Source organism: Mustela lutreola, chromosome 3 (genome assembly GCF_030435805.1).
Source record: "Mustela lutreola isolate mMusLut2 chromosome 3, mMusLut2.pri, whole genome shotgun sequence".
Taxonomy (NCBI): Eukaryota; Metazoa; Chordata; class Mammalia; order Carnivora; family Mustelidae; genus Mustela; species Mustela lutreola.
Genome location: NC_081292.1, coordinates 187,373,796 through 187,390,851, shown reverse-complemented (window position 1 = coordinate 187,390,851; position 17,056 = coordinate 187,373,796). Strand labels below are relative to the sequence as shown.

Sequence of the window (17,056 nt, the reverse complement as noted above, 5' to 3'; positions counted from 1 at the left end):
AATATTACTGTTTTATTTTCCCTTCTCCCTTTCTCTCCTGCTTCCAAATTAAAGAAAGAAACTTCCTTTCCAAAATAAAACAGAGAACAAGAAAATAACTTATAATCCTTAATGGGAATTTTCTTTTATTTGTTCTAGGGCAATGCTATCCCATAGAACTTTCTGTGATGTTATAAATATTCTATATGTGTACTGTCTAATACAATAGCTACTAATTCACATGTTGTGTTAATCACTGATCATGTGACTAGCACAACCATGGGATTAGATTTCTATTTATTTATTTAATATTTTTATTTATTTGACATAAAGAGAGAGCCCAAGTAGGGGGAATGGCAGGCAGAGGGAAAGGGAGAAGCAGGCTCCCTGCTAAGCAGAGAGCCCAACGTGGGGCTTGATTCCAAGACCCTAAGTGGAAGGGAGACACGTAACTGACTGTGCCACCCACACACCCCATTTCTAACTTTATTTAATTTTAATTAAGTTTAATTTTAATTCCACATGTAGCTATAGCTACTTATGGGACAATACAATTTAGGGATGGTAATGACAGTTGTCTTTCATAGATGAGTATGGTTATTGTGGCTCTTATGATTTCTAAATCATAGGCTGTCCCATGAAGCTTCAGAATCAATGTACTTAAATGTATTAAGTTGTAGAAACTAGAGTTTTTCTTACTTTTCTTAAATTAAGTGTCTGTAGGAATAAAACACTATTTTAAGAGGGAAATTGCATTAACTTACAAAAAGGACTTTGAAAATGTTTATTCTTTGACTTTAACCAATTATTTTGGTCCAATATTTTGGTTTGAATTTCTTGGTTCATAAAATTGTTCTTAGTTCAGAGAAATTCAGGAAAAAAATTTTCAAAAAGATTTGTTCCCTTTTTAACTTAAATGGTAACTGAGAAGTAGTACAGTATAATGGAAAGAGCTTGGATTTGGTCTCAAGTAAACATTGGAAGCCTGGCTTCACCACTGACCTTTAGATGGCTGTTGTGTTTTGTTTCTTCTCTTTAACAATGTTGATGATATATTTTGGATCAGTATGTATATATACATGACACAGTACATGGAATATAATAAATGGCAGGTTTTTTTTTTTTTTTTGCATATACCATAACATTGAAAGTGTATGTTGAATATATACTACTTGATCTAGATTTCCCTTTTGCATTTTTATACAGGTCTTTTCAGAAGTATATATTGTATTTTGTTTTAAAAGTACATTCTTTATAAAAAATATATGTTTATAAAAAAAAAAAAAAAAAAAAAAAAAAAAAAGTACATTCTTTAAATTTGGGAATTGTTCTGCACTCAGGACAATATAGGGGCCTGTTGTTCCTACTGGTCATGCTGAAGCTCTTTAAAGGTAGCTAAACTTTTTCTTGTCCAAAGACAAATAATTGTTGTACCTTCATTAGGGTGAGCCACTTATTTACCCAGAGGAAAAGCCCAAAGGTATTTTAATAGTTTTTGTGTGTATGCACACACACATTGAGTTTGAATCACAGAACTTTCTTTCACAGAAAATTCACAGGATTGACTCTATTCCCACTATCTGTGCTAATTCAAACAGGTTTCAGTACTTCAGTTTTTTGGGTATATAACAGTTTAAGGGCACCTTTGTATCAAATTGTGGCACCTGAAATATGATTGTTCACTGTTACTACTTGGATATTCTACCCTTTGGTAAATTGACTTTTTTAAGTTTTTTTTTTTTCTTGTGTCTGTAGCCCATGTTAAAAAATATATCAGAGCTCTTAAATTTCCTAATATGTTTAAAAGGAATACTATTGTACTTGTTTTAATGTAAAAATTCAGCATTTTCGGATTATACTTTTTGTAATCTTTAGGGGCCCTATGGTTTCCTTCCTCTCTCTTTTTGTTCCCCTTCCCCTATGTTCATCTGTTTTGTTTCTTAAATTCTACATATGAGTGAAGTCCTATGGTGTTTGTCCTTCTCTGACTGACTTATTTTGCTTATATAATACACTCCAGCTCCATCTGCATTGTTACAGATGTTAAAATTTCATTCTTTTTGATGGCTGAGCAATATTCCTCTGTGTGTGTGTGTGTGTGTGTGTACTCACAACATATATTCTTTATCCATTCACCAGTCGATAAATATTTGGGCTCCTTCCATAATTTGGCTGTTGTTGATAGTGCTGCTATAAACATTAGGGTGCAGGTGCCCCTTTGAAACAGTATTTTTTATCCTTGAGGTAAATACCTAGTAGTGTAATTGCTAGGTCATAAGGTAGTTCTGTTTTGAACTCGAGGAGCTTCCATACTGTTTTCCAGAATGTCTGTACCAGTATGCATCCCCACCAACAGTTTAAGAGTGTTTGTGTTTCTCTGCATCCTTGCCAACAGGTTTTTTAAAATGTTGTTTCCTTGTTATATCCTAGTGGTATTCTACATGATGCTAATTCTTGGGATAGAGGATTATCAAGTCATATCCCATGAATGAGTTAGATGCTAAAGTTAGTAAATACAGGAAAAGTTGTTCCATCAATAGCAATCAATCAATCAGTTTGTCCACAAATTACAATGCACATTGTTTTGTGTATAGAACTCTGTACCTGAATACATGTTTATGAATATACAATATTCATGGAAGTGTACAGCATACAGCAAAGAGTATAGAGTTAAGCACATTAAATGGAATGAGTAATAGAACTGTACATACTACTTACATTTTTATTTTATTACTCTCTCATGCTTTACTGAAAATGGTTGAATTTTAATATGCTTGGATTATTTGTTCTTTGGGTGTTGAGTTTGCTAAGTTCTTTATAGATTCTGGACACTAGTCCTTTATCTGATATGTCGTTTGCAAATATCTTCTCCCATTCTGTCAGTTGTCTTTTGATTTTGTTAACTGTTTCCTTTGCTGTGCAAAAGCTTTTGATCTTGATGAAATCCCAGTAGTTCATTTTTTCCCTTGCTTCCCTTGCCTTTTGCGTTGTTCCTAGGAAGATGTTGCTGCGGCAGAGGTCGAAGAGGTTGCTATGCAAAATATATATTAAATGTATATGTAACTTTATTTCTTAGACTTTATTACTGTCAGCAATGAGGTATAATAATAAGTTATATTAAGATAAATATGACTTACAAACCAATGACTTTTATACTTCTGTGAAAATATTTTGCAAAACAAGGACTCCTTTTATTTTTATAAAGATTGTATTCATTTATTTAAGAGAGAGCACATAAGTTGGGGGAGGAGCTGAAGGAGGGAGAGAAGGACAAGCAAACCCCCTGCTGAGCAGAGAGCCTGACTTGGAACTCCATCCCAGGATGCTGAGATCATGACCTGAGTTGAAGTCAGGCTTAACTGACTGAACCACCCAGGTGCCCGCTTGTTTTTATTATTATTTTTTTTTAATAGGAAGGCCTTTAAAATTATTTTGGGGCTCTTCTGCTTGCCACCCTGTCAGAGTAACGGGTATAGAACTAGCTTTCCAACTGCTAATAGATGAGCTCTTCAACTGTAATGAACTACAAAACTGAATATAATTTTAGGCAGCTGTTTTTTTCAGATGTTGGAAAATTGACAGAGTAGGTCTGTGATGCCTAAGAGAAGGGAACCCTTTAAAGCGAGTGGCATAATCACCTTAGATTTTGACCCAGAAATACTGTTCAAACAATAGTGTGACAAAGTAGAACTCAGAGCACAGTAGTCTTGATTAACTGATGAGGGATCTCATCAGGGCTGCCAAGGGAGCTAGAATTTGCAGAATAGGATACACAAAAGGTGGAAGGTGCATGAAAGAAATTTAAGAAATATTTGTAGTAGTTTCCTTTAATCTTTTGACCAAATACTAAGTTGTGGAATAGTGAGAGAATGATGCCTACAAAGAACAGCTGCTAGAAAACTGTGAGCTCAGTGGAGATTCCGGAGTTTGCAGATATAGGAATTCTGACCAGCTACAGTGGAGGAACCTCCACTAAAAACTCTGAGCATTCAGTTAAGACCCTTGCTAAACCTGGGTAGGTCAGTAAGTTAAATGTCTGCCTTTACCTCAGGCCATGATCCTGGAGTCTCAGGAGAGAGCCCATGTCAGGTTCTCTGCTTGGTGGGGAATCTGCTTCTCCCTCTAGCCCACCTCACACATACTCTCCCTCTGTCTCTCTCTCTCTCTCAAATAAGCAAATAAAATCTTAAAAAAAATACCCTTGATAAACCGTATCATAGGAGCAGAGCTATTCTATCCCTAGAGAGGGAACTACTTTAAAGTTGCCTTAATAAAAGATTGAAAGTAAGCTTTGAAAAGCTCAAACTGCCCATCAGTATGCCAGGACAAAACTCTTTAAAGGAAGAGAACAAAGTTCAGATAAATATATGTCCAACATATGATAAAATATATAATATACATAGAAGTTGGAAAATGTGTCCCATATCCAAGAAAAAGTAGAAACAGACCCAGAAATGACAGAAATAACAGGATTAGTAGATGAAGACTTCAAATCAGCTCTTATAAAATGTTTAGAACTTTAAATAAAATAATGAATATAATGAGTGAACAGTTGGGAAATAGCAGAAGTGAAATGGGAACTATAAACAACCAAATGGAAGTTCTCAAACTGAAAAATGTATTTGCAACAACAACAAAAAATCACTAAGAAGCTGAAAAGAGTTAATAGAGCCTCAGAGGGAAAAAAATGACTTAAAAAATAAACAGAATTGTGGCTGTGAGGCAATTTCAAGTAGTCTATCCTATGTCAGAAGACGACACTGGAGTGACTTTGATAGCTTCCTCATATATGTTAAAATTATTTATTCAAGGAATCTGGGATTGATCATTGGGTGGGTACATGGACCAAATAAGCCCACTTTGAGCCAGACCTTAGCCATGATGTTACTTATTCTCTGGCCTCTGTAAATCCCCTTTCTAACATAGGGGCTGTGGTGTCACTCTGGTCATGTGGATATTCATAATAACTTCTTAAAATATCTTTTCCCAGTACATAGTCACACAAGTAAATGGCTGTAGGTAATTCTGTGGAAGAATAGGGATTGTCATCATAGTATATAATTGCTGTAGTGTTATGGAGTTCCTTTTCTACTCTTTGTCAGTAGGACAGCTCAAGGTATTTTCACTTTTCTGAGCGTTCCAAGTTTCTAAGAGTCACCTCAGCAATGGCTTTATTGCATCCATTGGAGTATTTGTTTTAGTACTTGTAAAATCCAGTGTCTTATGAAAATTATTTTTATCCAGTCTTAGGTTATAGCCCTTTTTAGCATCTCAGAATCCAGTCTTTGGGGTGTTTTGGTTCCTGGTACTATATGATTAATTCTTACAGCAATTTGGATATATAGTTTCTTTTCTCCCTTACCAAACTATTAGCGTGGCTGTTAAGAAAGAATGAAGTAGAACCAACTTTAGGAGGGCATCATTTATCTTTTGGGGAAGATACCTCCTCCACAGTTTGCAGCACAGCCAAAGTGTTAGCTCTCTCTAGGGAAGGAGACCAACGTCTGCATGCCCACCTGGCCTAAGGAGAAGGGATACAGAAACAACATCCCCAGGCTCATCCTGAGAATCAGAGAAAAAGAGGCCATTTCAATGAGATAATAAAGAGTCAGTTTATCAGGAAGTCATAATATGCATGACTCTAAGTAAAAGCTGCAAAATATATGAAACAAAATCTGATAGAACATAAAAATTCATATTTCCACAGTGACAAGTGGATATTTTAACCTTTATTTTTTAGCAATTATTAGAAAAATGGGCAAAAAGTCTCTTAGGTCTATAGAATAAGGCATCAATTAATTGAGTTTAATTGACATTCCTTGAATTCTACTTTGGACTTTTCATGTGTACAAAATAGGTAATATTTTGTGTCTAGACAAGTGTGTATTTATTTCAGAGAATTGTACAAAATGTGTTCTCTGACCACAACCAAATTAAATTAAAAATCAATGATGAAAAGCTCTCTGGAAAATTCCCAAATATTTGGAAATATAGTAACATAGTTCTAAATAGTCCATGAGTCAAAGAAGGAAGTGAGAAAGTATTTCAGTATGAATGGCTGAAGATGCAACATATTAAAAATAGTGGGATACAGCCAAAGCAATGCTTAAGGTAAAATTGATAGTTTTAAATGCCCATATTAGAGAAGAAAACTTTATACTAATAATCTAATCTTGTATTTTAGATGCTCAAAAACCCCCCACAAAAGCAGAGAAAGAAAAATAAATGAAATAATAATGAAAGAAAAAAATTATCAGAAACCAATAAATTAGAAAAGTAATAAACAAAAATAAATATATAAAAATGAAATCATATGTTTGGAAATAGAATTGATGAAGTTGATAATAAAATTGGCAAGACTAGGTAGACTAATCGCCAAATGTAGAGTAACCAAGGCTGTCATTTATTGCTGTTGGAAGTGTAAATTAAAACCCAGCAATTCAACTCCTAGGTATTTTTTCTAAGAGAAAGAGAGCCAAAAAATGTCTTTTTTTTTAATAAAGATTTTATTTATTTAATTGACAGAGATCACAAGTAGGCAGAGAGGCAGGCAGAAAGAGAGGAGGGGAAGCAGGATCCCTGCTGAGCAGAAAGCCTGATGTGGAGCTCAACCCCAGGACCCTGGATCATGACCTGAGCCAAAGTCAGAGGCTTTAACCCACTGAGCCATCCAGGCACCCCACCAAAAAATATCTTATATTACTCAGTGTAAGAATGTTCATAGCAACCTTATTCATAATGGCTCCAAGCTAAAAACAAACCAGTTCTTCATCAGTAGAATATTGAATAAACACATGGTATAATATACATATAAGGGAATGTGACTCACAATAAAAAGAAATGAATTACTGATACACACAACAGTCTGGAAGAATCTAAAAAACATGCTGAGTGAAAGAAGCCAGTTTCTGGCCTCATAGAGTGAATTTGGAAGTTTTTCTTCCTTTTCTATTTTTTGTAATAGTTTGAGAAGAGTAAGTATTACCTTTTCTTTAAATGTTTGGTAGAATTCGACTATGAAGCATGTGGTTCTGGGCTTTTGTTCAAACATGTTCAAATTCTCTATTTCTTCCTGTTTCAGTTTATATGTTTCTAGAAATTTATCTGTTTCTTCCAGGTTACCCAATTTGTTGGCATATAGTTTTTCATAATCTCTTATAATTGCTTGTATTTCTGAGATGTTGATTGTTATATAAGAGAACATATTCTATGATTCCACATATATGGAGTTCTAGAATCTTTTGAGGTATTAGAAATGCTCTATATTTTGATAACAATATGGACTACCTGGGCAGGCATATTTCTGAAAACTGAACTGTAACATTTAAGCTCTGTATGTTTTACTCCAGGTAAATAAAAAAGGTAAAAAAATACATACATATTTTGAGGGCATTTTCGAATAAAACTGTTTCTTAAAGGTGCTTATATCATATGTTGAGTTGAACTATTTCTCCTATGAGATAATGAAATTTTTATACTTAATTTTCTTAATATAAGTTAATCAAGTTGTTTTGAAGACCATCCTTTAGCTTATTTTGATGTGGGTGACACACTGTTTAATCTTCCGTTGTCTGCAGCACTTGTCTTTTTGATCATTATTTCTGAATTGATTAAAGAAACTGCAAGTTTTTCCTCTCAGTGAATGGCAGTCTTATGAGTACATGCTTGAATACAGCAAAACTGTTGGTAAGAAATAGAAAACTAGTTAACTCAAAAGAAATCTGACTTCTTTGTTTCTACCAAATTTAGAGAAGTAGCATACCAAGTATTATTTCTGGCAATTCTTGGATTGCTATGTTGACCTTTATATAGTTACTCATTTTTTATTTGACTGCAAAAAAAGAGAGAAAAGGTTTAGATGTTAGATGGAAATCACTGATTTAACTCAATTACCCTTTAAGATGCCCTTTACTTTTCATAGGTTAAAGTTACATTATGCATCGTATGAACCGGCTCTCAGGGTGTTACATGAGAAGCACCACACTTTACTGAAGCAGAAAATGCTGACCTCTCTGGAAAGAGACAGAGCAGTTGGGCAGGTAAAGAGGCCGTCAAAGCCAACTCAAAATGATTTTTAACCATTCATTTTTTAATAATATAAGTAGAAATATTGGCTTTATTTCTGAGATAAATTTAAAAAGGTTTTGAACAATTATGTTGTTAAAGAGATTTATTTGGAAGTATTCATAAAATTATTTTGTTCCTTTTAGACCTATAAAGATTATATATTTAACCGAAACATAAATGTATAGGAGATACAAAGTATAGTTAGAGGAAAAAAACTCAGCCATTGTAAACATGGGCTTATTTATTTATTTTAATTTTTTAAAAGATTTTTATCTATCTATCTATCTATCTATCTATTTTTCAGCGAGAGAGAAAGAGCGTAAGTAGGGGGAGCCGCAGGCAGAGGGAGAAACAAGCTCCCCTCTGAGTAAGGAGCCCATTCGGTACTCCATCCCAGGCCTCTGGGATCATGACCTGAGCCGAAGGCAGATGCTTAACATTTTGAGCCACCCAGGTATCCCCAAACTTGGGTTTCAGTGCTAACTTTGACAACCATAAACATGGGCCTTAAACACTTTGAACTCAGATTTCTCGTGCAGAAAGTATAGCCACAATGACTTACTTGCTCTTTTAAAAACCATTTTTGTGAAATGTATGTGAGATAATGAGTAAAATTCCTTGGAATTTACACCCAAATGAATTCGACAACCCTAGTTTTGGACTCAATGTCAGTCATTTCTGCTTTTTAACACCCTTTTCCATTCTTCCTGGGGTTTTTTGCATAGGCATAGGACAGCGATGAGGAATATCTGATACAGAAATCAAGAAAGGTAGAACAAAATGTTTATGGGTCACTTAAAAAATATGTAACAGTTTATTAGAAAATATAAAAGTGCAACTATGCTTAACATTTTTTTATTGTTTTCTGTAGATTTTCAGTTTCGGCCAAACTTTCAGAAGCTACAATAACTTGCAAGATGGTTATATTCTTCCTTGAATGATTTTATTGTTAAGATATGCTTTAATCAAGTTGTATTTTGTCTGTTTTTGAGTGTAATTCTTAGCTACTAAAATGCAAAACATTACTTGTGTCTCCATGCTCCTTTGTGCTTGAATTTTGATTTTGTATTCTTGAATGTCTGAATTGTATTATTGGTAATACTGCATAAAATGAGTTTAACAATAATTTACATTTTTATAGCATTATATATCAAAACTTCAGAATTTCATCTCATTGCTTTTTTTAATCCAGCCCCTCTCCCCAGCATCCCAACAGAAGGGACAACTCTTGGAGTGCTTCATGCTAGATTTAGGTTGCTTCTACTTCGTATCCTGCCACAGGCCCTGCTTTTGCTACCCATCTTATTCTTTTTATTCCCTGGTCTCACACTTATTTCACTATTATCCTTCTCCAGGGAGGAATCCATCTATGATCTGGTTATATATCCCCAAAAGATCATGTATACTCTGACACCTCTGACAGACCACTCACACTGAGTTTCACTATTGGAGACTACTAGGGTCTTCCAGGAATCCATACTGGCAAGTGCTTACACTCCTCTCTCGATTTTTGATTTCTGTACTTGCACCTGTCCTACACTGGATCTATACTTATCTTATGTGTAATTAGGGCTAAGTTATCTTCCTGAAAAGCCATCAATTCCTCTAATTTTTTTTTTAAAGATTTTATTTATTTTTTTGCCAGACAGATCACAAGTAGGCAGAGAAGCAGGCAGAGAGAGAGGAGGAAGCAGGCTCCCCACTAAGCAGAGAGCCCAATGTGGGGCTCGATCCCAGGACCCTGTGATCATGACCTGAGCCGAAGGCAGAGGCTTTAACCCACTGAGCCACCCAGGTGCCCCCAATTCCTCTAATTTTAATATGAGTTGAATTTCTGAGGTTAGATCAAAGGTCATTTTGAGAAGACTTTTAGGTCACATATACTCTTTGGATTTCAGATTGTTTCTTATTGGTTTAGTTAGAAGAACTAAAGATTGGGAGAGTATGTATGAATTCCAGCTGAGCTGCACAGTAGCCATATGAGCATTCAGATAATTTTACTTATATTCTTACTGTTGAACAGAGATCAAATTACTTGCCTTATGTTTTTTTAAAAATTATTTTTATTAACATATAATGTAGTATTTGTCCCAGGGCTGCAGGTCTGTGAACCATCAGGCTTACACTTTTCAAAGCACTCACCTAGCATATACCCTCCCCAATGTCCATAACCCAGCCCCTCTATCCCTATCCCCCCACGCCCAGCAACCCTCAGTTTGTTTCCTGAGCTTAAGGAAGGAAAAAAATGAAACAAGATGGGATCAGGAGGGAGACAAACCATAAGCGACTCTTAATCTCACAAAACAAACTGAGGGTTGCTGGGGGGAGGGGTTTTGAGAGAAGGGGGTGGGATTATGGACATTGGGGAGGGTATGTGCTTTGGTGAGTGCTGTGAAGTGTGTAAACCTGGTGATTCATAGACCTGTACCCTTGGGGATAAAAATATATGTTTATAAAAAATAAAAAATTAAAAAAAAATAAAATTAGAAACCAAAAAAAACCAAAAAAACCAAAAAAACAAAAAAACAAACTGAGTCTTCTTTGCAGAAATGTCTGTTCATGTCTTCTGCCCATTTCTTGTTTGGATTATTTGTTCTTTGGGTGTTGACTTTGGTAAGTTCTTTACACTTTTGGATGCTAACCCTTTATCTGATACGTCATTTGCGAATATCTTCTCCCATTATGTCAGTTGTCTTTTGGTTTTATTGACTGTTTCCTTTGCTGTGCAAAGCTTTTGATCTTCATGAAGTCCTAAAAGTTCATTTTTGGCCTTGCTTCCTTTGCCTTTGGCAACATTTCTAGGAAGAAGTTGCTGCAGCTAAGGTCAAAGAGGTTGCTTTGTCTAAGAGTAGTTGACCATGGAGTAGAGAGTCTATTTCTGAACTCTCTATTGTGTTCCACTGATCTATGTGTCTGTTTTTGTGCTAGTATCATACTGTCTTGATGATTACAGCTTTGTAATAGAGGTTGAAGTCTAGAATTGTGATGCCACCAACTTTAGCTTTCTTTTTCAACATTTCTCTAGCTATTCAGGATCTTTTCTTATTCCATATAAATTTTAGGATTATTTTTTCCATTTCTTTGAAAAAAATTGATGGTATTTGATAGGGATTGTGTTAAATTTGTAGATTGCTCTAGGTATCATACAGATTTTCACAATATTTTTTCTTCCAGTCCATGAGGATGGAACATTTTTCCATTTCTCTATATCTTCCTCAATTTCTTTTTTGAGTACTTTATAGTTTTCTGAGTACAGATTCTTTGCCTTTTTGGTTAGGTTTATTCCTGGTATCTTATAGTTTGGGTGCAATTGTAAATGGGATCGAATCCTTAATTTCTCTTTCTTCTGTGTTTTTGTTGGTGTATAGAAGTGCAAGTGATTCCTATGCCTTGATTTTATCCTGACACTTTACTGAGTGTATGAGTTCTAGCAGTTTTGTAATGGAGTTTTTTAGGTTTTCCACATAAAGTATCATATCATCTGCAGAGAGTGAGAGTTTGACTTTTTCTTTGCCAATTCAGATGCCTTTAATTTCTTTTTGTTGTCTGATTGCTGAGGCTAGGACTTCTAGTACTGTGTTGAATAGCAGTGGTGATAGTGGACAGCCCTGCCATGTTACTGACCTTAGAGGGAAAGCTCTCAGTTTTTCCCCTTTGAGAATGATATTTGCTGTGGGTTTTTCATAGATGGCTTTGATGATATTGAGGTATGTACCCTCTATCCCTACACTGTGAAGAGTTTTGATCAAGAAATAATGCTGTACTTTGTCAAATGCCTTTTCAGCATCTATTGAGAGTATCATATGGTTCTTGTTCTTGCTTCTATTAATGTGTTGTATCACACTGATTGATTTGCAGATGTTGAATCAACCTTGCAGCCCAGGAATGATCATGGTGAATAATCCTTTTAATCTACTCTTGAATCCTGTTGGCTAGTATTTTGGTGAGAATTTTTGCATCTGTGTTCATTAAGGATAATGGACTGTAATTCTGGTTTTTGATGGGGTCTTTGTCTGGTTTTGGGATCAAGGTAATGCTGGCTTCATAAAATGAGTTTGGAAGTTTTCCTTCCATTTCTATTTTTTTGAATAGTTTCAGGAGAATAGGCATTAATTCTTCTTTAAATGTTTGGTAGAATTCCCCTGGGAAGCTGTCTGGCCCTGGGCTCTTGTTTGTTGGGGAATTTTTGATGACTGCTTTTATCTCCTCACTGCTTATGGGTCTCTTTGGGTTTTCCATTTTTTCCTGGTTCAGATTTGATAGTTTATATGTCTCTAGGAATACATCCATTTCTTCCAGATTGACAAATTTGCTGGCATATAGTTGCTCATAATATGTTCTTATAATTGTTTGTATTTCTATGGTGTTCATTGTGATCTCTCCTCTATCATTCATAATTTTATTTCTTTGGGTCCTTTCTCTTTTCTCTTTGATAAATCTGGCCAGTTGTTCTATCAATCTTATTAATTCTTTCAAAGAACCAGCTCCTAGTTTCATTGATTTGTTCTACTGTTCTTTTGGTTTCTATTTCATTGATTTCTGCTCTGGCCTTTATTATTTATCTTCTCGTGCTGGGTTCAGGCTTTCTTTGCCGTTCTTTTTCCAGCTCATTTAGGTGTAGGGTTAATTTGTGTACTTGAGACTTTCTTGTTTCTTGAGAAAGGCTTGTATCTCTATATATTTTCCTCTCAGGACTGCCTTTGTTGTATCCCACAGATTTTGAACCATTGTGTTTTCATTATCATTTGTTTCCATGAATTTTTTCAATTTGTCGTTAATTTCCTGGTTGACCCCTTCAGTCTTTAGTAGGATGCTCTTTAGTCTCCACTTATTTGGGTCCTTTCCAGTTTTCCTATTGTGATTGAGTCCAGTTTCAGAACATTGTGGTCTGAAAATATGCAGGCAATAATCCCAAGCGTTGGTACTGGTTGAGACCTGATCAGTGACCCGGGATGTGGTCTATTCTGGAGAATGTTCCATGTGGACTAGAGAAGAATGTGCATTCTGTTGCTTTGGGATGGAATGTTCTGAATATACCTGTGATGTCCATCTGGTCCAGTGTGTCATTTAAAGCCTTTGTTTCCTTGCTGATCTTTGGCTTAGGTGACCCCTCATTTCAACAAGGGGGGGGTGTTGAAGTCCCTTACTAATATTGTATTATTGTCAATGTGTTTCTTTGATTTTTTTATTGATTGGTGTATATAATTGGCTGGTCCCGTGTTAGGGGCATAGATATTTAAAATTGTTAGATCTTCTTGTTGGACGTACCCTTTAAGTATGACATAGTGTCCTTCCTCATCTCTTAGTATAGTCTTTGGCTTAAAATCTAATTGATTTGATATAAGGATTGCCGCCCCAGCTTTTTTTTTGATGTCCATGAGCATGGTAAATTGTTTTCTACCTCCTCACTTTAAATATGGTGGTGTCTTTGGGTTTAAATGAGTTTCTTTTAGACAGCATATTTGTGGGTCTTGTTCTTATTTCCATTCTGATACCCTGTGTATTTTGATTGTGGGCATTTAGCCCATTTCCATTCAGCATAACTATTGAAAGATATGAATTTAGTGCCATTGCATTAGCTGTAAGGTGGCTGTTACTGCATATTGTCTCTGTTCCTTTCTGATCTACTACTTTTAGTGTCTTTCTTTGCTTAGAGGACCCCCCTTTCAATATTTCCTGTGGGGCTGGTATGGTGTTTACAAATTCTTTCAATTTTGGTTTGTCCTGGAAGGCTTTTATCTCTGCTTCTATTTTCAATGACAGCCTAGGTGGATACAGTATTCTTGGCTGCATATTTTTCTCATTTAGTGCTCTGAATATATCATGCCAGTTCTTTCTGGTGTGTCAGGTCTCTGTGGATAAGTCTGCTGCCAATCTAATATTTTTACCATTGTATGTTACAGACTTCTTGTCCTGATCTGCTTTCAGGATTTTCTCTTTGTCATTAAGACTAGTAAGTTTCACTCTTAGATGATGGGGTGTGGACCTTTTTTTTTTTTTTAAATTTTGAAGGGGGTTCTCTGTGCTTCCTGGATTTTGATGCCTGTTTCCCTTGCCATATTAGGGAAATGCTTTACTATAATTTCCTCCAATATAACTTCTGCCCCTCTCTCTCTTTCTTTTCTGGGACCCCAATTATTCTAATATTGTTTTGCCTTTTGGTATCACTTATCTCTTGAATTCTCCCCTCGTAGTCCAGTAGTTTGTCTCTCTTTTGCTCAGCTTCTTTATTCTCTGTATTTTGTCTTCTATATCACTAATTCTTTCTTTTGCCTCATTTATCCTAGCCGTGAGAGCCTCCATTTTTATTGCACCTCATTAATAGCTTTTTTGACTTTGACTTGGTTAGATATTAGTTCTTTTATTTCTTCTAAGGGATTTTATTTCTCCAGAAAGGGATTCTCTAATACCTTCTATGCTTTTTTGGAGCCCAGATAACACCTTTAATTGTCATTCTGAATTCTAATTCTGACATATTCTTAATGTCTTCCTTGATTAGGTCCCTAGCCATCAATACTGCCTCTTGTCCTTTTTTTTAAATTTTTTTTATTTTTTTCCACCTTGCCATTTTATCCAGATAAGAATAGATGAATGACAGAACAAAATATTAAAAGAGTGGCAAAGTCCCCAGAAAAATGTACACTAACCAAATCAGAAGAGACCTGAAACCCGGGGGACAAGAAAGGGAGAAAAAATTAAAAAAAAAATCTATATTAGACTGGTAAGTAGAACAGAGCCACTCACTTGATTTTGGGTGTATTCTTGTCTCTTAGAGGAAAATACCTCCCAAAGTTTTAAAGATTTTTCATATATATATATATATATATATATATATATATGAGAATAAACACGATGAAGGGATGGAATATGAGTGTAAGGTATAAATTAAAAGACATTCTAAAAGGAGTTGATACATTGGTTGGAAAAAAAAAAAAAGAGAGAGAGAATGTGATGGCGGAGACTAGAACAAAGCCATGGGCTAGATTTAGGGTATATTTTGATCTATTAGAATAAACTGTATCCCAGTTTTTTAAAATTTAGTTTAATTTAATTTTTTTTTCAGTGTTCCAAACTCATTATTTATGTACCACATCCAGTGCTCCATGCAATATGTGTCCTCTGTAATACCCACCACCAGGCTCACCCAACCCCGCCCCACCCCACTACAGCACTCAGTTTTTTCCTCACAGTCCACAATCTCTAATGGTTTGTCTCCCCCTCGATTTCCCCCAACTTACTCTCCTCTCCATCTCCTAATATCCTCTGTGTTATTCCTTATGCTCCACAGTAAATGAGACCATATGATAATTGACTCTCTGTTTGACTTATTTCACTGAGCATAATCTCCTCCAGTCCATGTTGATACAAAAGTTAGTTATTCATCATTTATGATGGAGGCATAATACTCCATTGTATATATGGACCATATCATCTTTATCGATTTGTTTGTGGAAGGGCATCTTGGCTCTTTCCATAGTTTGATTACTGTGGCCATTGCTGCTATGAACACTGAGGTACAGATGGCCTTTCTTTTCACTACATCTGTATCTTTGGGGTAAATACCCAGTAGTGCATTTGTCTTACACCATACACAAAAATAAACTCTAAATGGATATAAGACCTCAGTGTGAGGCAGGAATCTATCAAAATTCTACAGGAGAACATAGGCAGTAACCTTTTCGATTTGGCCACAGCAGCTTCTTTCAAGGCATGTCTCCAAAGACAAAGGAAACAAAAGCAAAAATGAACTTTTGGGACTTCATCAAGATCAAAAGTTTCTGTATAGCAAAGGAAATTGTTCACAAAACAAAGAGGTAGCCTACAGAATGGGAGAAGATATTTGCAAATGACACTACAGACAAAGGCCTGATATCCAACATCTATAAAGAACTCCTCAAACTCAACACATACAAAACAGATAATCACATCAAAAAATGGTCTGAAGACATGAACAGATACTTCTCCAAAGAAGACATACAAATGGCTAACAGACACATAAAAAAATGTTCTTCATCATTAGCCATCAGGGAGACTCAAATCAAAACCATATTGAGATACCACCTTACACCAGTTAGAATGGCCAAAATCAACAAGACGGTAAATAACAAGTGTTGGGGAAGATGTGGAGAAAGGGGAATCCTCTTACACTGTTGGTGGGAATGCAAGTTGGTACAGCCACCTTGGAAAACAGTGTGGAGATTCTTTAAGAAATTAAAAATAGAGCTACCCTATGACCCTGCAATTGTATCTCAAAATTTTAAAGAAAACACACACACACACACACACACACACACACACATATATAATAAGGTTAAATACAATGAGGGGATAAAACATGAGTATAACAATGAAAACTTAAGATTTTTAAAAAATATATTGATAAGATAAAAATAGTTAAACATTAAAAGAGGAAAGGAAAAATTTAAAAAGAGTAAAATAAAAAAATAAAATTAAAACAAATTTTCTTTGATAGACTATAGGATCATGGGAAAAAAGCCATGAATTCTATGTGTTGCTTTACCCTAGCTCTGGACTTCTGAAGTTCTCATTGTTTAGTGAACTTGATTTTGTTTGGATATTTTTGCTGATCTTCTGGGGGATGCTCCTGTTGCAGTGATTCTCAAATGTCTTTGCCCGAGGCAGAACTGCACTGGCCTTGCCAGTGGCCAGGCGAGGTAATAAACTGAGGTTCACTCTCTGTAGCTTTAGTTCCCTAAATGCTTTCTGTAGAGCTTTGGAGGATGAGAATGAAAATGGCGGCCTCTCAACATCTGGCTCCATAGGATCCAGAGATCTGGGCCCCACTCCTCAGTGTGCCCTCAGAGAAAAGTGGTCAATCCCTCCCGTCTCCCTGGTCTCTGGTTGCACTCTGTGCTCACCCAGCCCTGACTGAGTGTTTCTATCTCTGGTGCATGGCTCCATTTGGAGTCTCCAAACCCAGCAAGTTCCTGCTGCTCACTCCCATGCCACTCCTCTTCGACGAGGAAGGAGGGGTTTTCTCCATATCTGC

The 17,056-nt window shown here is 35.8% G+C and overlaps 1 protein-coding gene across 1 annotated transcript in view; it reads left to right on the top strand.

The window, feature by feature from the left end:
- SPAG16 (sperm associated antigen 16) overlaps positions 1–17,056 on the top strand; it is a 1,020,752-nt gene that overhangs the window by 42,197 nt on the left and 961,499 nt on the right. Inside the window, exon 7 of the mRNA XM_059168131.1 lies at positions 7,901–8,018. Coding sequence (XP_059024114.1) covers positions 7,901–8,018 — 118 coding nt within the window. The remainder of the gene's footprint in view (positions 1–7,900; positions 8,019–17,056) is intronic.